This window comes from Crotalus tigris, unplaced genomic scaffold (genome assembly GCF_016545835.1).
Source record: "Crotalus tigris isolate CLP2741 ecotype Arizona unplaced genomic scaffold, ASM1654583v1 scf7180000017945.11477521024:1554073, whole genome shotgun sequence".
NCBI lineage: Eukaryota > Metazoa > Chordata > Lepidosauria > Squamata > Viperidae > Crotalus > Crotalus tigris.
In genome coordinates, this window is record NW_024096737.1 from 235,025 (window position 1) to 258,864 (window position 23,840).

At 41.9% G+C, this 23,840-nt stretch overlaps 1 protein-coding gene across 1 annotated transcript in view; it reads right to left on the bottom strand.

Annotated features, from left to right (window-relative positions):
• SEMA3A (semaphorin 3A) overlaps positions 1-23,840 on the bottom strand; it is a 172,103-nt gene that overhangs the window by 50,073 nt on the left and 98,190 nt on the right. Inside the window, exons 5-6 of the mRNA XM_039345190.1 lie at positions 10,134-10,227; positions 3,625-3,744 (exon numbers count right to left, since the gene is read on the bottom strand). Coding sequence (XP_039201124.1) covers positions 3,625-3,744; positions 10,134-10,227 — 214 coding nt within the window. The remainder of the gene's footprint in view (positions 1-3,624; positions 3,745-10,133; positions 10,228-23,840) is intronic.

Genomic DNA, 23,840 nt, shown 5'->3' on the forward strand with positions numbered 1-23,840 from the left:
TCCTGATTTGATTGGCACCTTGTAGGAACACTCCTCAGCAGACAAACTGATATGGCAAAATTGTTCTGCTCCAACATGGAAGTTGCAGCCCAACCTCCCACCAGAAGAGCCATGTAAGACCATTATTCAGAGGAGTACATTGCAGCAATAAACAGAACAGCTGTACAACACCATCCATAATCAACCAATAAAAGGACACCTGTGCCAAGTAGTGTTGACCACTCAACCCACTACAGCCAGTGGTGGGATTCAAATATGTGAACAACTGGTTCTCTGCATGGATGCCACTTCTGGAAGTCCATTCTGGGCCCGGGCATCAAAAAATTATCTACTGGTTCTGCTGAACTGGTGTGAACCAGCTGAATCCCACCACTGACCACAGGATAATCCATACAAGCTATGAAAAGGATAATACTGTCATACGTCAAACATGTCTAAGAAACAATCAGCAGACTATTACAGGCACACAACCTTGATGTAGCACACAAACCAACTAAAGCCTTCTAAAACATCCCTTAAGTAAACAAACAGACCCAGCAGGCCAAGAAGAAAAACTCAAGAGTCCTCTGCAACATAGAGTGTAAAGACTCTAACAGCCACTATGTAGGACAGGCAGGCAGAAGATGAGCAGGAAGGTCCAGGTACACCAACTAGTAGAGTCAGAAGATAGGATATAAAGTCCTTAATCTCATAACGCATGGACAGAGTCAGCCATAATTTCACCTGAGAAACAATGAGCACTCTAGAGCAGGGGGGTCTGCAACCTCGACAACTTTAAGACTTGTGGACTTCAGCTCCCAGAATTCCTCAACCACCTGCAAATGACTTAATGAAATAAGAGATTCGGAGGGCTGTGCAACAGCAGATAATAACAATGACAATAATAATAGAGTTGGAAGGGACCTTGGAGGTCTTCTAGTCCAGGGGCCCTCAACCTTGGCAACTTTAAGACTTGTGGACTTCAACTCCCAGAATTCCTCAGCCAGCTTTGCTTTGCTGGCTGAGGAATTCTGGGAGCTGAAGTCCACAAGTCTTAAAGTTGTCAAGGTTGCAGACCCCTGCTCTAGACCAAGCTAAAGATCCAAGAGGTAGGGAATTCCTAGAAGTTTGGCACTCAGGGAAATCAGCATTCAAGTTTACACACCAGAAGAGACAATAAAAACAATCTAAAATACCTGCAACAAGCAATCAACAGCCATATTACCACTAGGAGCAACACCAGGGAAACAAGCAAGCAGTAAACAACAGCCTAATGAAAGAACCGCCAATGAGAAAGTGACATCTCCACGAACTCTGACAGGAGAAGTATATAAACAAAGAGTAAACCTCACTCTTTTCTAGCATAGAAGATGTTACCTCGTGGCAGTGGTGGGATTCAAATATGTGAACAACCGATTCTCTGTGTGGATGCCACTTCCAGAAGTCCATTCTGGGCCTGGGCAACAAAAAATTAGCTACTGGTTCTGCTGAACTGGTGCGAACTGGCTGAATCCCACCACTGCCTTGTGGATAGCAAACCATCTGCAAGAAAGCAAGAAAAAGCAAGAAAACCATTGAGCTCAGGAACGGTTGCTGGAATTGGGTATGTCTAGTTTAATGAAGAGAAGGACGAAGGGGGATATGATAGCAGTGTTCCAATATCTCAGGGGCTGCCACAAAGAAGATGGAGTCAAGCCATTCTCCAAGGGGCCTGAAGGCAGGACAAGAAGCAACGGATGGAAACTAATCAAGGAGAGAAGCAACCTAGAACTAAGGAGAAACTTCCTGACAGTTAGAACAATTAACCAGTGGAAAAACCTGCTTCCAGAAGTGGTGAATGCTCCAACACTGGAAGTTTTTAAGAAGAGACTGGACACCCATTTGTCCATAGGGTTTCCTGCCTGAGCAGGGGGTTGCACACGATGACCTCCAAGGTCCCTTCCAACATCATCATCATCATCATCATCATCATCACCACCACCACCACCACCACCACCACCACCACCACCACCCCGGACCTCACAGTTCCAGACTGAGCTACAGAATTTCTATTCTATAGGTACTCTCTAGCCTTGCCTGCATGGCTATCTTGAAGATGATGATAAAAATATAGACAAAGAAGAATGGTTTACTGATGCATCTTTCACAAACAGCACACACACACGCCCACAAACCTGTCCAGAACTGTTCTTATTCAGACACCAAGCAGAACCAGATGTTTGGCAGAGATGCACTGTTGTTATTTATATTACATTAGTGCCTATAGGACTCCCAATCAGTAAGCTACGTTGTCTGGCGCAGGGTGCTGATTTAATTAAAAGGCTTCCCAAATTCTTCAAATTTGTAAAAACAAAACAAAACAAAAAAACTTTACGGTACAAGTCCACAGCTATTGCAGACTTTCCTTGTAACAACCCAACAGCGAGCGTGGCTTTTATACTTTATAGATTGTCATCTGGAACTTTGGAGAAACCTAAAGGTGCCCAGATGAGCCCACACATAAAGATGTGGCTTAAAGCAAATACAATTCGTATGTTTGGAACAACAAAGATCAGTTGCAAAATGTAATAAAAATGTCAGAAGAGACAGGGCAGGTCCCGAACATCCCACAAGACATAAAAACTCTCATGGAGTTGCAACCTTCATTTATTTTACTTAGGTTTAAATTTGTGTGCGTATGTGGAGAGAGTGAGTGAGAGAGAACAATCAAGATGTTGGCTGCAACTATGTGGTGTGGTAATTGCTATCTGGATTCTTTTTTTTTTAACCTCCTGCCGATGCCATCCTTCAAAACTCCATCTTCCCAGGCTGGCGGAAACAGGGAATCTGAGGGAAAGCGAAGCAGAAAGCAACCAGGAAGACAATAAAACATATGAACTGAGAGGAATTGTTAAGTCAAAGGACCAGCTGCAGTTTCAGGTTCTGGGTGGGAGCCCAGTATAGTTATGGAGGTTAAAAGCGCCTTCCCTCCGATCCTGAAGAGTGATGGAGTTACGTTTAAAAAAAAAGTGATCCTAGTGATTCCGTTGTTTTGAATTTTGGAACAGAATGTCCCCTCTGTGCTTAGGCTGGAGCAGTTTTTGAGAGTCCCCCTTTCTCCTATCCTTTTTGGCTGGACGTTTAACCCAACTGCAGCAGACGGGATCAGATTTCCCTCTGGAAACGTCTCTGTCAGCAGGACCTTAAACTTTGTTCCTCCATCCTGCATGCAAATATGCTTCCTCCAAAACCTCAAGTTAGAAACTGACTCCAGGTATGTTTAAAATTCTGCCTGGCTGAAGAAGAAATGGACATTTTGGGCCAAGCCAATATTTGCATGGCAATGAGAGTTTGCGCTAAATGTACGACAGCTGTTGGTTTCAGGATGGAAGGCAGGGAAAATGAACTCATACAAAGCCTATTTCCAGTTATCAGGCCAACTTCTAAGAGCAGAGCAAAGGTCTACAGCAATGGCGCTTATGCGTTCTCTGGCACCAGAAACAGCCGTATCATTAATACTGAGGCAATATCTCCATCTTTGTAATGCGACTCCTGTACATTTCATTGACCGCTTTAATATTGCACAGCAGGTTAGTGCTGGAAGGAAGTCAACAGTGCTAGAATTTGGTGAATGTGAAGAAAATATAAAAGAAGAGGGAGACTTACCATTAAGCCAGCGGGAATCATGCTGTTCGGTCCGGATCGGATGATGGTGCCCCAGAGTGCGGAAAATGGCAAAATCTCTCCCCATAAAGTCTGCTGCTGTTCCTGAATACAGCTCACCATCTGTAATGTTTCATGGAATTGCACCAAGTCAGACTCAGCGAAGGATCAAGCCTCCCATGATGGTTTCATAGGACAGAGTAGTGAGGGTTTCTCTATCGAAGACATTGTATTTTCCACCGAAAACTTGAGCCAGCGAGAAAAACTGCACTAGAGTGGCATGTGCCACTTTAGAAATGGAGAAAAGGACTCTGCCATGTCCCAGCTTTACTTACAAATACTCAAATTTATAGAGCAAAGAATACATACCGTATATGCCGGCGTATAAGGCGACTTCCGCAAGCGCTAAAATCGGCACCAAAGACGGGGGTCGTCTTATACGCCGAGTCGTCTTATACGCTGGAAATACTGGTAGTTTCCGGCGTATAAGATGACATTCTAGGAATGCGGCCCGGCAACAAAGACGGGGGTCGTCTTATATGCCGGGTCGCCTTGTACGCCGGCATATACGGTATTTATGTTAGTGTAGCAAGCAAATGCATTTGCTCTTCTTAGTCTCCTCCCTCAAAGCAAAGAGAGAGAACTGGAACTGGAGTAAATGTGCTTTGGTTTTGGTTTTAGAGATTTTGTGGAGCATTAAAGAGGGATAGATAGGGTAAGGTGTGTGTGTGTGTGTGTGTGTATGTGTGTGTGTCCGTGTATTTGTGTGCATCTGCTTTCACAACATAAATTGTGAAGTGAATTGACTGCATATTGATGAAGCCCGAGTATTCTGTTTTTCATGGTCATAATGAATGGCCCAGACAGAATTTTATATGATTTGGTTGAACCAACAAGCACATTAACTCCAAGAGAATTTTATCAGCTGGCATGATTACCATGTCTGAGTGGTTCAAAACATGACTTTCAGATAGTCTGCAAAATCCTAGAAGTCAGGAGAGGAGAAGTCACGATAACACAATGCAAAGAACAAGGAGATCAAAGGCAATTGGACGACTTACTGCCAGAAGATGGGATAATCAAAACCGAGTGAAAATTTTGCAGTAACTCCCAATTCATCATTTTTGGCTCATCTGACACTTTATATTTTTAAGAGGAGAGACCATCACTTAATTGTAGCCCTTATTATGTGCCTCTTTTAGCCTTTATTTAACTTTGCCTCCATTTGCTTGTCAGCCTCTCTCAAGAGATTTGAATAAATCAATATAAATCAACGGAAAGTCAAGAAGACCGCTTTTATTTCATAGTTGTCAAAAATGGGGGAAAGGTCATTGGTGTGTGTGTGTATGTGTGTAAAAAAAAAACTACCGTAAATGCCAGCGTACAAGGTGACCCGGCATATAAGACGACCCCCATCTTTATAGCCGGGCCGCATTCCTAGAACGTCGTCTTATATGCCGGAAACTACCAGTATTTCCGGCGTATAAGACGACTCGGCGTATAAGACGACCCCCGTCTTTGGCGCCGATTTCAGCGCTCGCGGAAGTCGCCTTATACGCCGGCATTTACGGTATATTGCAAAATCTTGGGCTGTTTTATTTGCTCTACTGGCATCTGCCTATCTATCTTTAGCACCTTCTGAGCAGGATTTTCAAGGGCTCCCCGAGCATGGAATGGGACAACTCATTCTGTCCCTTCCTTTGCATCCTTTCTTGGTGATTCTGTCCACCATTTCTTTGATATTAATGTAACTCCTGTCCCGCAGTGAACTGGCCATGGCAAATTGATTGCTGCGAGTTGGCTATGATCGGTGAGTTAGCCGTGGCGAGGGATGTGGTGGGGAGTTTGAAGGAGTTGGCCTTGTCATTTGTGGACAGCGATCTTTTGTTTCCCACAGAATTCATAGGAAGATGGCTTCACTGTGGTCTCTCAATTATTCCTTGTTTCTCTCAGTAAGAACAACTGGCACCCATTTAGCTATATGGGAGACAGGAAAAGGGGGTGATCTGAGGCAGCTTTCCACATCGTGGCTGCCAGTTTCCAGATGTGTGGACTTCAACTCCCAGAATTCTTAACAATGGTCATGCAAGCTGGGAAATTCTGGGATCCAGTTGACTGGAGACACATGGATTAGGAAGCCTCGAGTCTCCCGCCTTCATCTTCTTCTTTTTCGTAGTTTTATGACTCAAAAGTGCCAAATGGTGCGTGACTCAGCCATGATCCCAACTGGATCATTACTATGGATCTTTATTTCCAATAATCCGAATGAATGGCTGGAAAGACATAAAAAGCAGCCCACATTCTGTCGTAAAGCTCCTAAAGCCACATTAATGAGCCAAGAGTTTCAACATTATATATATGGTCTTGGCGCATTCTGGATGGCGTTTCCTATAGTTCCTGCCCCTGTGGCTGGATTGGATAATTTTTAAGGTTTTATTGGAGAATAAAAACGTAAGCATTGGCATGCAAACGGTAGCTATGCCTTCCACAGGCCATTAATAATAAATGACAGCTAAAGAAGGCCTCAGAGCTATTTATTTCTCATCCCAAACTGGCATTTTTATAGCATGGATGAAATTAATGAAAATCAGTTGCAAGTGCACCGAGTAACAGATATTTTGAATTAAAAAAAAGAAAGAATACAACTGCACTAATTCTAACACATTTTTTTAAAATACGTCTGCTCATTATATATTTTTAAAAGACTGCAGGGAACAAATCAGTAATTGCCTCCACATGAATTTAAAAGCAAATAAACCTCTGCTGAAGCCTGTCCAGTTGTTCCCTGAGACTGGTCGTGCAAGACACACAGACTTAGCCAAAGGGAGGCATTGGTAATTCAAACTATGATTCTAATTAACTTCAGAATGTTTCCCCAAATTGATGGCTGGCAAATTCTGGGACTTGAAGTCCACCCATCTTCCAGTTGCCAAGATTAAGGAACGCTGCCTGCGAGGCAAGTTATTTGTTAAGATTCATCCTCTTTGTCTCTTTCTCATAAATTTTTGCCTTTTTAAAAAAAGAGGAAAATATTTCTAGGGTTGTTTTTTTTTTTTTAAATCAAAGCAAAAGGCCAGGCAGCAACACTACCGTATTGGTGTAACTTAAGTGCAGATGAAAAAGGCACATGAAAAGCTAAACTCTGTTTACTTTACATGGCAAGATGCCATAATGGGTTTTGTGCTGATTTTGCCATCTTACCTTTTGTTCAAAGTCAATCTCGGCCTGAGAAACATCGCCACAAATGTTTGCTGCTCCAGGCACTCAATTATACACCTGTCTTTTAAGGACTTTTTCTCCCTCCTATCTCCCATAAATCCAAGGTGCAAGTTATTTAAAAAGTGCCCTCTGGGTAGTTCCCACTAATCATTTAAGTTTCCAAATGAAGGCAATCTACTCTGCACTCTCTGAGTGTCGTTTTTAAAAGCATGAAGGATTTGTTAAAACACAGAATTATTTCCTTTTCTTAAGTGCTACAGAAGAAAAACAACCCTGAAATACTTTTCATCTTTCAAACAACATCTGGAGGATAGATATTTAAACTTTCTTCCTGATGCTTAAATCACATCAAACTATTAATCATTTCTGAATTTCCTGTGCTTTCATGGTAACATCTTACTGGCTGGCACTAGGCACTCTCTTCAAATTTTAGTTTTATAGCTTCCAGACCACACCCGGCGTTTCCAGTGTGAATACAATCAAAATCCTTACAAAGAGAAAGGAAAAAAAGAACCAAGAGAGAAATCCAAAGAGGTTTAAGGGCTTAGATCAGCCTGAAAGGCAACTTTTTGTTTGCTGTTGTGGATTACAGGTAGCCCTTGGCATATGACAACAATTTCCATTGTTAAGTGATGCAATCATAAAGCATAACCACATCATTTAGCATTGTTTAGTGGTGGCAGTTCCTGCAATCTTGGTTGTTGTTGTTGTTAAATGAATCCCATGATTGTTAGGCAAGGTCTCCAGAATGACGCCTGCAGAAGTTATGGCTGATCCAATACTGGAGGTTTTTAAGAAGACATTGGACAAAGGATTGAAATGGCATAGGGCAGTGGTGGAGAACCTATGGCATGTGTGCCAGAGGTGGCACTCGGAGCCTTCTCTGTGGGCACATGCACCGTTGTCCCAACCCCACCTCCCCCCACTGCCACAACCTCACCAGCAGCCCCCTCTGGAGGAGAGTCAACCCCGAGCACGGCCCACGCGGAGCAGCACAGCCAAGGACTCCGCCCTCGTGGCCTGTCACATGCAATTGATGCTGCAGGGTGCGGGCGGAGGGTGTGGCTGCCATGACACTGCTGGACTGCCTGGGCAATCTGCAGCAGGCCGTGAAGGCGGTGGGTGGCCCTGCGGGTGGGTAGGACGGGGTGGAGCGAGGGTAGAGCAGGCAGGGAGAGGAGCGGAGTGGGGGCGGGTCAGTTTTTGGGCACTCGGTCTCTAAAAGTTTCGCCCTCACTGGCATAGGGTTTCCTGCTTGAGCAGGGGATTGGACTAGAAGACCTCCAGTGTCCCTTCCAACTCTGTTATTCTGAGGCAATGGCCTACCAGCTCCCCACAACCAAAGACAGTGGGAGACCAGCAGGAAATTGTAAGCCCCAGGTGGTTTGCAAGCAAGCTGGCAAGAAGGAAAGGGGCTGCTGTTGGGTGGCGACTGTTGTCTTAGCAACCATAATTACCAATCCAGTTTAAGGTATTAGACTTTCTGAAGGCTCTCATCCAAGTACCAACCAGTTCTGATCCTACTTAGTTTTTCAAGATCAGCCAACTTTGGAGAGGGGCTGCCTCACAGGTGGGTTTAAAAGAATACTGCTATACTAAATCGAAGCTCTAGGCCAGTGGTTCTCAACCTTTTTAATGCCGTGACCCCCAACCGGTCGTAAGTCGAGGACTACTCAACCGGTCGTAAGTCGAGGACTACTCAACTGGTCCAGCACCGTTTGCAGAATGGGACTTTTGGCGGGCTCAGCAGGGCAGAGACAGCCTGGACAATTCCTATTGGCTTTTGAAAGCCAATAGAATTAGACTCTATTCAAGAGAGTCTATTCTATTGGCTTTCAAAAGCCAATAGAATAAAAGGGAGTAGCACAGCTAAGGAAAAGGGGGGAAAAATGGCGGACTGCATTGTTTGGCGACCCCCATGAAATAGTCGTTCGACCCCAAATGGGGTCCCGACCCACAGGTTGAGAACCACTGCTCTAGGCTGAGAATTAGTACAGTGAAGTTGAATTTCCAAACCCAAACAGCCTTTTGTGATTGAAATGATAGCTTAATTTTCTCTGTTACTGCGAAGTTGGAGGCAACTATGATGGCGTCAAGGGGGGGTATGAAGTAGCTGGTAGTTAGTACAGTATTGAAACCCCCTGCATGATTCTCTCCTGTAAATTAATTTACTCTTTCACTTAAAGAGGAAGCCTGAAACTTTAAAAAAAAAGTGTTGACTTATTTGGAGTGGGAGATATATGACCCCCCCCCCCAAATCGATTCTCTATTTCTCGTATTGAAAGCAATTCAAGAAATACAAAATTGATTTGGGGGGGGCATATTTAGAATGCACTAGGATTGCATTTGTAAACACTGCATGGTCTAAAAGGGTCTTTGGGAGGTCCAAAGTTCTGCAGGATTGCTGGTCACCCACCTGTTCAAACAGAGGATAACATCCGCACCCTCATTATAAGAAATACACACTCATCTGCAGAAACAACCAATTGCTATGATTGTGCACGTTTTAACTGGCAGCACCAGGCAGTTGAGGAATACAGCTTTTTCTGAAAGGCTTTAAGTCCAGGAAAGAGACTGTTCTTAGGACTCTGCATAAGATTCTCACTGTCCTTGCCATTTTTATCCAATTCTATCAAAAGACACTTGAGTATCTAGGCCAGTGGTTCTCAACCTTTTTAATGCCGCGACCCCCCAATTGGTCGTAAGTCGAGGACTACTCAACTGGTGGTAAGTTGAGGACTACTCAACTGGTGCAGCACCGTTTGCAGAATGGGACTTTTGGCGGGCTCAGCAGGGCAGAGACAGCCTGGACAATTCCTACTGGCTTTTGAAAGCCAATAGAATTAGACTCTATTCAAGAGAGTCTATTCTATTAGCTTTCAAAAGCCAATAGAATAAAAGGGAGAAGCACAGCTAAGGAAAAGGGGGAAAAAATGGTGGACTGCGTTGTTTGGCGATCCCCATGAAATGGTCATTTGACCCCAAATGGGGTCCCAACCCACAGGTTGAGAACCACTGATCTAGGCACCAATTTATTCCCCAAAATATGCATGCAACATAAGGCAGTTACTTCTTTTCTTTAACCCAAACTCGGGTCTTGATGGGGTTGCAAATGATCTGGTTTGTCTTCGGATCTTGGGTACAAATCAAACTAATTTGTCCTGTGACCAAATCTGAAATTTGAATCAGATCAGAGCTGACTTGCACTGGGCCCAATCATCTGAAGGAGCAGAGGCAGAGGTTTTGGTTGATGTATGTGTGTGTGTGTTTCAAAACTACTTTATACTACATACCTATTAAAAGAGAAGCTGTCAGAAGTTTGGGGTCATAAGGACTTTTTCCTCTGCCATTTTCAAAATGTGAATCTTCCAGCTTGAAAATGTTGTCCTGTTGAGAAGAAGGGAGAGGCAAATAATTGAGCTTAGCAGAGTGATTACTGGAGATATATAACTTATAAAACCATTTGCGCATTTATTTTTAATCCACAGACAGCAATTCTTATTTTTCTTTCTTTCTTTCTTATTCGATGTATAATGCACTAGACAACAAAGCAAGCACGACTTTATAAAACTCGGTGAATTGCTTTCTGGTGGACTGAGAAGACTTCTTTCTATTTCTTTTTGAGTTCTGTGAAACCTAAATCTCTTTTCTGGCATGTTTCTGAAAAGTGTCTTTCAAATTTCTATGGAGCAATCCTTCTTTTATTGCTTTCATCATCAGTTAGGCTTGATGTGTCTTCAAACTCTTTTTGGAGATTTTCCGATATCTGCACAATTGCACTAATGTGTCTATATCAGAACCGCACGTCTTTATTTCGAGGCCAATCCTGGTTTTGAGAAGCAGGATTGCGTAACTGCAAAAAGGATGAATTGAAACCGGGGAGCTCTGAGTTATAGTCTATTCTCATCCACAGAAACTTGAGGAGTGACTATGGATCAACCATTCTCTCTCAGAACAGCCTATCTCAGTGATGGCGAACCTTTTAGAGACCGAGTGCCCAAACAACAACCGAAAACCCACTTATGTATCATCGGGTGCCAGGTGGGTGTGGCCAATTGGGTGGGCGTGGCCAATTGGGTGGGCGTGGCTGTGGTGGTAACGGCAGACTGGGTGGGACTAAAAAGTTCAATCAATCAATCCCAACTTTGCGAGATCTTTTTTTTTCCCCCGCGAGAAGTTTATTTATTTATTTTATTTATTTATTTATTAATAAAATTTATATGCCGCCCAATCCCTAGGGACTCAGGGCGGCGTACAAAATTAAAATAATAAATATAACAATAAAACAATAAAATAAGTGCATTCATACAGCATGTCCCAATGGCAGTTGAAATTGATTGATTGATTGAACCTTTTTTTTTTTTTGCACACGGCGGTGGAGGCCTAAAGCGAAAAGGTTTTATAAAACCCAGCTGAAGGCGTAGGACTGGGGCGACGGCGCGCGTGCCCACAGAGAGGGCTCTGCGTGCCGCCTCTGGCATGCGTGCCATAGATTCGACACCACGGGCCTATCTCATATAGCTGTTGTGAGGGGTAGAAAAGAAAAGGAAATACCCTTGCAACTGAACCATTTTTTACAAAATAATAATAATGATGATGATGATGATGAAGAAAAACAAACAGGGGGCACTCTCCAATAATGCGAAATACCAAGATTCCCTTTGGGGCAAGGAGTGATTGAAGGTTTCAAGTCATAAAGAGGATGCCTACAGCCTTTTAGGTTATTGCATCAAGGAAGGGAGGAACAATGTTGAGACCTGGGGAAGCCAGAGTCCCACTCTTACTGCTTTGATGCCATCACACCTGCAAGATCACGCCTGCTCCCATTGTCACAAGGCGTCAGGGGAGAACGCGGAGAAGAGCAGCTTGGAGGGGCTTGGAATGGAATCCTATGAAGGGGAGTTGGAAGAATCGGCCGTGTCCAGCTTAAAGAAGAGAAGGCGAAAAGCAGGCACAAAAGCAGCCTTGCAATCCTTGAAGGAAGGGCTTCTACAGGGCAGAGCCAGTAGATTCATTCTCCCAACATTTATAGAGGGGGGACATCCAAGCTCAAAATAAGGAGGGATTTCCTGCTGTCAGCAGTGGAACAGACTGCTTTTGGGGGCAGGGATGGGGTCAGATGGAGGTTTCCAAGGCAGAAGGCTGGCTTCCAAAGCACCTGAGGGCAGGACAAGAAGCAACGGATGGAAACTAATCAAGGAGAGAAGCAACCTAGAACTAAGGAGAAACTTCCTGACAGTTAGAACAATTAACCAGTGGAACAACCTGCCTCCAGAAGCGAGGAATGTGCCAACACTGGAAGTTTTTAAGAAGAAACTGGACAGCCATTTGTCCGAAATGGTATAGGATTTCTTGCCTGAGCAGGGTTGGACTAGATGACCTCCACAGTCCCTTCCAACTTTATTATTATTATTATTATTATTATTATTATTATTATTATTATTATTATTATTATTTCCCTTCCAACTGAAAATCCCTCCCTCTGTCTGTCTGTCTGTCTATCTATCTATCTATCTATCTATCTATCTATCTATCTATCTATCTATCTATCTATCTATCTAACTAACTAACTAACTAACTATCTCTTCTCATGAACTGAAAAAGGGAGTGACAGCTTCAGTCTCATCCTCTTTGTGGTGTGTGTGTGTGTGTGTGTGTGTGTGCGCGCACACGTGTGTGTGTGTGTGCGCGCACACGTGTGTGTGTGTGTGCGCGTGTGTGTTTTCATGGCTGCAAAAGGCACTCTAGTTAATTCATGGGGTCCAAGAACATTTTGGCACCCCTGAATTCTCTGCTTTGAAGTGGTGGGAAATAAAGCAAATATTGGACCCCACAGGGGAGTCTTCCAAAAACCCTTGTCTGGATTATACCAGCACATACACACCAAACAAAATGTTCAGTGGACTGTAGGTGACTCGGGATTATTTGAGATGACATTTATTGCCAGGAATCCAGTTTATCCCTGCCATTAGTAAGACACAGAGAGACTGACTTTTCCTGACTTTTCAAAAGGGTGGGTCAGCGGCAAAGAGTTGGGAGATGAAAGACTGCCTAGACTTAGGGGGAGCCCCAAACATGTTTATGAAGTACTCAGCTGAGAAACAAAAAAGGGGGAGGCCACACAGAAATCCATGGGTCAAAATAAAAGTGCCAGATGAAAGAAATTTGAATGAGAAGAACCAACCAAAGGATCTGGTATAACTTAAAGCAGAGGTCTTCAACCTATGGGCCACAGTCCACTAGAGGGCCGTGGCCTCTTGGCCACCGGGCCGCGTGAATGGCTGGCCAGTGCGTGCATGCATGTGCACGTGCTCACCCCCATTACGCCAGTGCTAGCGAAGCTATGAGTCGCGAACCTTGTGCCAGTGCTAGCAACCCCATTTGTGGAGTGAGCATGCTCGCGGCCCCGTTTGCGCGCATGCACATGCAGCCACATTTGCATATGTGCACATGCACTCATAAAGGTGCCTGCTCCTCCCTTTCCCACTGGGCCACCAACCCAGAAAAGTTGGGTACCTCTGCCTTAAAGTGCTAAGGAACATAAGGGGGAACCTAAAATACATCTATCAAAAGAAAAGTTTCAGATTAAAAATTACAGGATGAAAAGAAACTTACAAAGCCTCTTTTAAATTCTCAAAGACCAGCAAACCTATTTTGGTATAATGACTTTGTGGATTGGAATCTACTTCAATGGACGGATCAAGTGCTTTGCTGAATTACAGCATAATTTCATATATCTGTGTGGTTATGGGCAAAGGCTTCGCAATATTATTCACTTTCCTTCTAGTTCTTTTTTAAGTATCTGAAAATATATTATTCTCTTTCTTTCCTAAGACTCATTTATGCATTTAGTAAAATCACAGGACAGAGTCTCCTGGGACTGCTTATTTCAGGCCACAGATAACAGATTGCATTTTTGAATATTTCCTAGAAAAACAAGTTGGAACGAGTTACTAAAAGCTTTCTTACATGCATTTTTTTTTTCTGTTTCTGTATCTAAAATTGAGAAAAGCAAGGAAAAATGTGATCACAAAAATGGCAGAACTTTTGTACTCAACAATTTTATCAGAGGTCATGCCATAAATATTTCACTGCACAATTTGGATGATGTCATGATGCACAAGTTGTCACTAAGAAATCGCCTTTTAGCTTGTAAATATATACTGTACATGAGCTAAGTTGAGCAGCAGAATCTGAGCTTTTGATTGTTGTAGGGAGTGATGAGAAAGAAAAGAAGCGGTGAATACTCCAACACTGGAAGTTTTTAAGAAGAGACTGGACAGCCATTTGTCCGAAATGGTATAGGGTTTCCTGCCTGAGCAGGGGGTTGCATTAGATGACCTCCAGGATCCCTTCCAACTTCACTACTACTACTACTACTACTACTACTACTACTATTATTATTATTATTATTAACCATCGCACAGTCAGCCAGATGTTCAGACTGGATTTAGCATTTTGTCTATCTATCGAGTCCTTACCCAGGACCTGGGATAGGCAGATGTGGATGTTTGATGGTATTACAGATATCGTCGCAGGATGGAAGCAGTTCCTAGTAAGGCCGCCTTTTGCAATTGACTAATAGTGAATTTGTCAATGCCAATGGTGTTCAAGTGGTGCTCCAGTTGTTTTGGGATTGCACCCAAGGAGCCTATTACTATTGGTACTACCCTTGGTTGCTTTTGCCACAGTCTTTCTATTTCTATTTGTAGGTCTTTGTATTTTGTTATCTTCTCCAGTTCTTTCTCGTCTATTCTGCTGTGTATTATTATTATTATTATTATTATTATTATTATTATAAGATTGGTAAGTTTGTTAGTAAAAAATATTAGAGGAACAAAGAGGCACAAGGTACAAACTTGCCTTGTATTATGTCATACCATTGGTTTATTTAACTCAACTTTACAAATTAGTTGAAACTACATCTCCCAAAATTCCCAGCCCACTAGCTAGACAATCTGTGATCCTTTACATCGGGGGTCTTCAAACTTGGCCCTTTTATGACTTGTGGACTTCAAACTCCCAGAATTCCTGGCTGAGGAATTCTAGGAGTTGAAGTCCACAAGTCATAAAAGGGCCAAGTTTGAAGACCCCTGCCTTACATTCACACTCTTAAATTGTAGCCCTGCTACCATTCTTAATCACTGTCATCAATATAATGGCTCTCATTTTCAGGGTGTTTTTTTTCTTCTGGATTAACCTTGTACCTTTTCATTTCCTTCCCTCCCTCCCTCCCTCCCTCCCTCCCTCCCTCCCTCCCTCCCTTCCTTCCTTCCTTCTCCTGGAAGAAGGAAGAATGAGTTAAATTACAAGGAAGAAGATTTCAGTTTATCTGGATAGAAGCTGTAATGCTAAGAGCGGAACTGCCCTGAGAGATGATGAAGGGATTTAGGACCAGCTGTCGTAAAGTCTTTCTGCATAGGCCCAGGAACTGGACTTCCAGGTCCTTAGAAGAAGCCTTTCCAATACTTCATATTACAATTCTATGAAATTCTGAACTATCTTTCCAGCTCACTCAGAAGCTCTCACCTATTTTATATGCTACCTATTTCCAGGAATACAAGAATATAGTTTCTTGGCATGTTCAGCTTGTCCCAGGGGGATCCTCACCGTTGGACAAACATGGATTTAATATTGTAGTGAAATTTAGGAAAGAGTTTTTGTAGTTTAGCCAATTGCTTCTAGGCTAGTAAACTGAAGGCGATTACTTCATAAGAGATAGGATGCCTTAAGTAGGAAACGTGGCTTATCCCACTTGCCACTGAAATTGGGTGAGAACAATTATAGCAAGAGAGTTGCCTCCCCTAAGCTAAGACCATCTGTCTGTCTATCTGGTCCAGGTTTCCTTGCTCACCTTTGGGTTAGTAGGCAAGTAAAAGCATACATTAGTAATTGAACTGATGTGGTTACTGGTGCCAAAAAAACTCCACTTAAGATAGAGAGCAAGAAAATATTTTCCTGGCTCTCCGATTAATCATTAAGGGACCTGCACTTTTAGATAGGATGTTTTGGAATGAATTGCTTCTAGTAGATCACGGCAAGTTTTCATAACATTTTGGCTCCTTTTAGACCCATAAATGTCTTAGGTCTTGATTCCAGAGTGTACACTTAAATATGCTCAATACTCCTTTGGGGCATGGAGTTAGATGCGTTGTTCTTTGGTTCCTGGCCAATTTTTTTTGGGGGGGAGGGGTTTCTCAGGGAGAGGAAGGAGCTATGGGAAGCAGAGGGAGGACTTGGCAAGCAGAGCAGCTGATGATGAATGGGCCCTGTGACCGAGGATGCGGGATAACTCACCAATTTGTATAATCAAAATATTGAATTGGCTTGAAATACTTTGGAGTAGTATTTCTCAAATTTCTTAGAACAAAGTGCTTAGATTTAGGAGATCTGTACAGAACAGAGGATCTCGTTCGCCTTGTACATGAATGCCCAAGGTGACCCAGCAGAGACGGAGTCATCTAAAACTCTGTGAATGTCATGCTAGATTTGACTGATTACCAAGGACGTCAAAAATGCTGCATCCTAGGCATCCCAGACATAAGACACCATCAAGAATATTGAACAATTCTCCGAGGATGCTGAGGACTGGAATCTCTTTGTGCAACAACATGCCGAGTTGTCATGTATAATCTATCACCTCCCTCGCCGTTGTGCTTCCACACAGCAATCTCTGGAAAAATAAATGCAGTGCTAGGGCTGTAATGAATGAATGCCTGTTTTTTTTATGTGCAAGTTATTAAATAGAAGGCAGATGCAAGCAATAAGATGGATACACAACCGTCTCTAGGCCTGCCTTATTAATCTTGTACTGTATTTTTCAAACCACATTTGGACAAGAATTTATAAAGCATAATTGTTTTTTTACGGAGACCATTCTTAGGTTAATCCTGCAAAAATGTCCACTGTGATTCTAAACATTAACGTCATTCTGTTCCTCTTTTGCCCTTTAGATTTCCTGCCCCCATCAGTTTAGTTTAATTTGCTACAGTCAAATAAACCAGCCTACAGAAGGTTTTATTCAAAGACCCAATCAGCTTTCTCAAAAGGAGAAAGCTTCCAAAATATCATCAATGTAACTTTAAAAGGTACCGTATTTTCTGGCGTATTAGACGACTCGGTGTATAAGATGACCCCCGACTTCAGAGCCGATTTGCATGCCTAGAAAGTCATCTTATACGCTGGAAACTACAGTAATTTCCAGCATATAAGATGACTCGGCGTATAAGATGACCCCCGACTTCGGAGCCAATTTGCATGCTTTAGAACAGTGGTTCTCAACCTTTTTAATGCCGCGACCCCCAACCGGTCGTAAGTCGAGGACTACTCAACCGGTTGTAAGTCGAGGACTACTCAACTGGTGCAGCACCGTTTGCAGAATGGGACTTTTGGCGGACTCAGCAGGGCAGAGACAGCCTGGACAATTCCTGTTGGCTTTTGAAAGCCAATAGAATTAGACTCTATTCAAGAGAGTCTATTCTATTGGCTTTCAAAAGCCAATAGAATAAAAGGGAGTAGCACAGCTAAGGAAAAGGGGGGGGGGGAAATGGTGGAATGTGTTGTTTGGCGACCCCCGTGAAATGGTTGTTCGACCCCAAATGGGGTCCCGACCCACAAGTTGAGAACCACTGCTTTAGATTATACGCCGGAAAATATGGTAGTTCTCCACCAATGTTAGATTAAGTCATGTTGACTGATTTTAGATATGCAGGATGGGTGATAGTGCAAAAGTTGCCCTATGTTTCCCAGGTTTTGGACTGATAAAAAATAAAACACATTTGAATCCTGGCTCCTTGTCTGATCCCTTGGATTTCTCTGAAAAAGGGACAGAGTAGGAAAGCTGTTATTAAGGGTCTAGGACAGGCATGTCAAACTGCCAGCCTGTGGGCCGGCTACGTCATGCCGAAACAGCGCCAACCCCATTGCTTGCAATGGGGGGAAAGTTGCAATATGTCACATGACATTACATGACATCGCAGGTTTGACATGCCTGTTCTAGGACAATTAGCCATGGCCAACTCATCATAGGGCAACTCTACATAGGACAATTGAACAAATACAAAAGTTAAATTAATGTCAGTGGAACTAGGGGTAGTAACAATAAACTCAATCCAGAAATGCAAGAGTTACAATAGACGAGTTGGCTGTGGCAAGTTGCCATATCTGCCTGTGAACAGCACTTTAGGTAAAACTTTCAACCAGGCCAGTGTAAAGTCAAAGGGATAGTTCAGCACTATAATGTTATTTTTAGTGATTTCTTTAAGGAACTAAATGGGAATTGAAATTGAATCTCAATAGTTCCACAGTGCAATTTTTTAAAAATAGTCTTTTGGTATTGTCAAATCCCTATGCACAACACATTGAAACCACAAAACTGGATATTTTTCTCCAAATGAAGTGATTTTTTTTCCCTGTCATCTCTAATGATTAAACCGGTTGGTGCAAGAGCAATTTCTAACCAAAGCTTTAAAAAATTCAGCTAAAACCAAGCCTTTGTTGATCTGTAGTATTGTCTTTGGAACACAACTAGGAACTGCGAAAATAGAACACCATTCCTATTTGCAGCCTATATAGCAACTTCTCCTCAAAAACCCTTTAAGACACCAGAACCCAGGACTCTTTTACACAAGGATCGAAAAATGGCAACCGCACTACACACAGAGTACATTACTCAGGTCTTCCGTGCTGAGACAGCTTGAAAGATCACCCACATCAATTTTGAAGATTTTTTTTCTCCCTTTAAAACCAGCAACTTCCGTTTTTAATAATTAAGAGACAGTGGTTCAGCCTTTCAGCCTGCAGCAAACATCTGTAGAATCGTCATAAATGAACCATAGTTTCACCAAATGGAAGTTTCTGTAAGGTCAGCTACCTGCCTGAGCAGGGGGTTGGACATGATGACCTCCAAGGTCCTTTCCAACTTTATTATTATTATTATTATCATTATTATCATCATCATCATCATCATCATTATTATTATTATTATTATTATTATTACTGTATTGCTCAAAACTGGGTAACAGTATTCAACCTCAATTCAAGATAACATAGAATGGAACAATTATTTCTAAGGATTTAGAGTTTCCATGGTCATCTTAATGCACCACAACATAAACATTTTCTTTTTCAGCTGCTAAGTTCCATGGCTGATGCATATTCTTGCTAGGAGAACCCCAAGAACGTCTTTTTCACACGTCCTGCTGCCCAGACAACCCTGCCCCATCCTATACTCATATCTTGTCCGTATCCTCCCCACATGCATAACTTCACATTTCTCCTTGTAGATTCTGTCCTATTAGGATAATTTTCAAGTTTTTTTTTAATAGCTTGTCTTCTAAAATGTTAGTTCCCAGAATTGTGTCATCTGAAAACTTGACCATTTTCCCTTCAACTGCCAACAAAAGTATGTATAGTCAAGGCCATAGTTTTCCCAGTTGCAATGTATGGCTGTGAAAGTTGGACCATAAGAAAGGCTGAGTGCCAAAGAAGTGAGGCCTTTGAACTATGGTACTGGAGAAGACTCCTGCGAGTCCCCTGGACTGCAAGGTGATCAAACCAGTCAGTCCTAGAGGAGATCAACCCCGACTGCTCTTTAGAAGGCCAGATCCTGAAGTTGAAACTCAAATACTTTGGCCACCTAATGAGAAGGAAGGACTCACTGGAGAAGGGCCTAATGTTGGGAAAGATGGAGGGCAAGAGAAGAAGGGGACGACAGAGAATGAGGTAGCTGGATGGAGTCACTGAAGCAGTAGGCATGAGCATAAATGGACTCCAGAAGATGGTAGGCCTGGAGGAATGTTGTCCGTGGGGTCGCGATGGGCCGGACACGACTTTGCAACTAACAACAACAACACCTTATCTAGATCACTGATAAAAATGTTGACCCTCATAGGATCCAGAACAGAGCAGTGCAGTGCACTCCGGTCTGCATTCTCCTCCACACTTAAGAGAAGCCATGATTAAGAATGTTGGGGGCCAAATGGAGTCCATCTAACATACTATCACCTAGCCATTATTTCACTCCATTATTAAACAGAATATCCTGAGAGAACTTTACTAAAGTCCAGGAACATCCTTCTCCTGATCGACTAAACTAGTAACTCTATTAAAGAAGATTAATCTGGCACAATTTATTGTGATAAATTCCTGCTGGCTCTTGATAACTGTAGCATGCATCTCCAAGTATTTAGAAAAGTGCTGTTAATCATCAGAAGTGTCATTCTAACTAAGAACAAATCATCCAGATGTAGCAAAACATGTCTGTCTCCCACATCTAACTCATGACCACACTAATCTACACACAGTAATGCATGAGCCACAACGATCAACATAAGGGAAGTACCAATGCAATTACTTTAATAACCTGAAATGCTAAAAACCCATAAATCTGAATTTGCAGATTACTCAGTTCTTTGAACAAAGTGTCTACAATTATGCCATCCCAAGAGTTACAAGCCTGCCTAAGTGGGGATCTCAAGAGAAGGCATGTGTCCAAATGTCTTGTGAGTCACCACATCTACTTGACCGCAAACACACTTATCATTTCTGATACACACTTGCAACACATAGCTTTGGAGCTGTTACAATTCTATAGTGAAAATAATTTGTTTTTAACGCAATATATTTAATAGCTTTTATAATACTTTGTACAAGAGCCTATTTGGTGCAGGAGTGAAGAAACCTGAGTTCAAGTCTTGCCTTAGGCATGGAAGCTGGGTGAGTCACTTTGATTTAAATTGGAAGTTGAATAAATTGTGGAATTATATATGCATTTGCTATACGATCATCCTAAATTTTATATATCAAGTCATGGGAAATGGGAATGGCTATGACAATCTGACTTTTGTTGTCTGCCTTAAATCTTAACTTGAACTCTGAGTTATAAAGAGAGAGCTGTCCTTTTCATTCCCTTTTTCAAAAAAGAAATAATAACTTTCCACTAGTAAATAGTATTGTTGAAGTATAAAATCAACTATGAAAAATTGACTGCATTGTATCCGTCAAGATGTATGTTCCAGCAGACATAATTACAATGTCTTCTTTGACAAGTTAAAATTACTCTATAGAATTGGATTTTAAACAACTTTATGGATTCCCCACCCCCAAGAACATAGAAATGGTTCCCTTCTGAATAATACAGAGCTGCTTATGCAGTAAAAGATGTATTTTAGTGGACTCTGGACATATTATATTAGAGATTTGTTTCTGATTCAGAGGTCATATGAATGATCGTATGCATTGTAATAGATTTAAGTTTAGATTAAGAAATGAATTACAGATAGAAATTACAACTAACATATGATAACACCCTCATAGAAAAAGTGTCCTGAAAGACATATTTCTAAAACACTTAACCATATTATTATTCAAAAGTCTGCGTTTTCTTTTTTGTCATCTTGTCAAAAAAGCCTACTTATTCAAATTCTGACAATTATTAGTTTTCTATTTATTTTGGCACTTGATCAGAGATGAATAACATTACAATGTCTTCATTATTACTTCTGCTGAACCCATGGTCATTGATTTAATCTCCTTCCAGTTTAACTGTAGTCCCTTTTCACACCAATCTCTTTGGCTTTCAATAGTGACATTTTCCTTCTCAGCTAACAGAGAAAAGTCACCAGCGTAATACAGGTTATTGAAATTTCTTGATCCACTATTAAATCAAACTCATCTTCTTCCAGTCCAGCTTCATTCAATATATGTTCTGTGATAGATTGTGTAGCCTAGTCTTGTTTCTTTGCCAATCTCTGGCTTGATAAATATTGGCAAATTGCATGAATTTTGAAATACAGAGCTAGAACATCTGTTATGACAAATCAATGCTCACTTGTGTTTTAAATACATTTAAATATGTTTCTTACAATCACACGTCTCTCACAGTTTCATGTTTACGGGATGTCTCAAAACAGTGTCAGCCTTTTGAGGTTGGAAATATAACATATTTGAGATACTAGTATACATATGATTTGAATTTGTTCTATGGTTGTCCTGGCTTGGTGAAATACTGACGTGATTGTTAATATGATTTTTTTACAAGAAAAATAAAGCCTAATGCAGTGTTTATGCAGTGTTTATGTATCAAAATATGTAACTTATCAACTTAGGAAGGACTTTAGACATATCAAGCCAGAAATGTGGCAGAAATGATAATTTTGCATTGTCAGCAAGAAATTGGAACTTAAATGTCTTTGAAGAAATGTGTTTGAATAAGCTGAAATTTATCAGTCAAATGGAAAGACTAATAAACAGGGTTTATTGTGTGGACAAGGTTTAATGGATTGTGCATATCAATCTGATGGGGGTGTTTGGAGAGATTCCTCTATGTTTAATATTGTTTTGTCATTTGCTGTAGTTCTTATTTTGTTTTTTCTTTCCCTTTGTACAGTGAAGCAATAAAAACAAATAAGGGAGACTGTATAATCAACAGACCCTGAGAAGATTTTTTTTAAACTGCAGCTGAGAGACCCTTCCCACATCCAGCCATTTGTTTTTGTGGCTAATCTATTGAAACAAATTGAGTAGCTGGATCACAATTATCGTTTTTTCTGCCACTTTCATATTTTCCCTAGAAGTTTCTCATCTATCCTGTTTTAACAGTTGTCGCTGATGTCATGGGGGAGGAGGAAGAGGAAGAAGACAGCAGGTGTGGCTGACATGGAAGATAAATCAAACCAAGCACTCACATACTCTAGAGAAAGAGGAAAGAGGAAGAGAGAGAGAGAGAGGAAAGAGAGAGAGAAAGAGAAAGAGAAAGAGAAGAAAGAGAGAGAAAGAGAAAGGGAGGAAACAGAGAGAGAGAGAGAGGAAAGAGAAAGAAAAAGAGAGGGAAGAGAGAGAGAGCAAGAGAGAGAGAAAAGAGAGAAAGAGAAACGGGGAGAGGAAAGAGAAAAAGAGGAAAGAGGGAGAGAAAGAGAGGAAACAGAGAAAGAAAGAGGAAAGAGAAAGAGAGAGAGGAAAGAGAAACAGGAAAAGAGAGAGGAAAGAGAGAAAGAGAAAGAGGGAGGAAAGAGAGAGAGAAAGAGAAAGGGAGGAAACAGAGAAAGAGAGAGAGGAAAGAGAAAGAAAAAGAGAGGAAAGAGAGAGAGAAAAAGAGAAAGAGAGAGAGAAAAAAGAAAGAGAAACGGGAGAGGAAAGAGAAAAAGAGGAAAGAGGGAAAGAGAGAGGAAAGAGGGAGAGAAAGAGAAGAAAGAGAGAAAGAGAGAAAGAGGAAACAGAAAGAGAGAGAGGAAAGAGAAACAGGAAAAGAGAGAGGAAAGAGAGAAAGAGAAAGGGAGGAAAGAGAGAGAAAGAGAAAGGGAGGAAACAGAGAAAGAGAGAGAGAGGAAAGAGAAAGAAAAAGAGAGGAAAGAGAGAGAGAAAAAAGAGAGAAACGGGGAGAAGAAAGAGAAAAAGAGGAAAGAGGGAAAAAGAGAGGAAAGAGGGAGAGAAAGAGAAGAAAGAAAGAGAAAGAGAGAGAGGAAAGAGAAACAGGAAAAGAGAGATGAAAGAGAGAAAGAGAAAGAGGGAGGAAAGAGAGAGAGAAAGAGGAAAGACAGAGAGAAGAGAGAGAGAGGAAAGAGAAAGAGAGGAAAGAGAGAAAGAGAGAGAGGAAAGAGAGAGAGAAAGAGAGAAAGAGGGAGAGGAATGGGCTTCTCCAACCAGGCTGGGCGGAGCCGGCGGAGCAGTCTACCTGCCCCCCCCCTCCCCGGCCAGTGTTGGGGGTCACCACAACATGAGGAACTGTATTAAAGGGTCATGGCATTAGGAAGGTTGAGAACCACTGCTCTAGATAAAGGGAAAGTGGTAAAAATGGAGCCAAGGCTGGCTTTGTTGATCCAAGGATCGGGTGAATTTATGTTGGTCCATCTTTTCTCCTGGCCAAGATTGCATCTCACCACTCAGCTTCTCTCCCTTTGAAATGTAAACATTTTCAATATTCAACCATAAGAAGAGTTGATTATGAAGTGACAACTGTGTTTTCTCTAGATAGCAAGCTGCTACTAATTTTAGGGCCATGG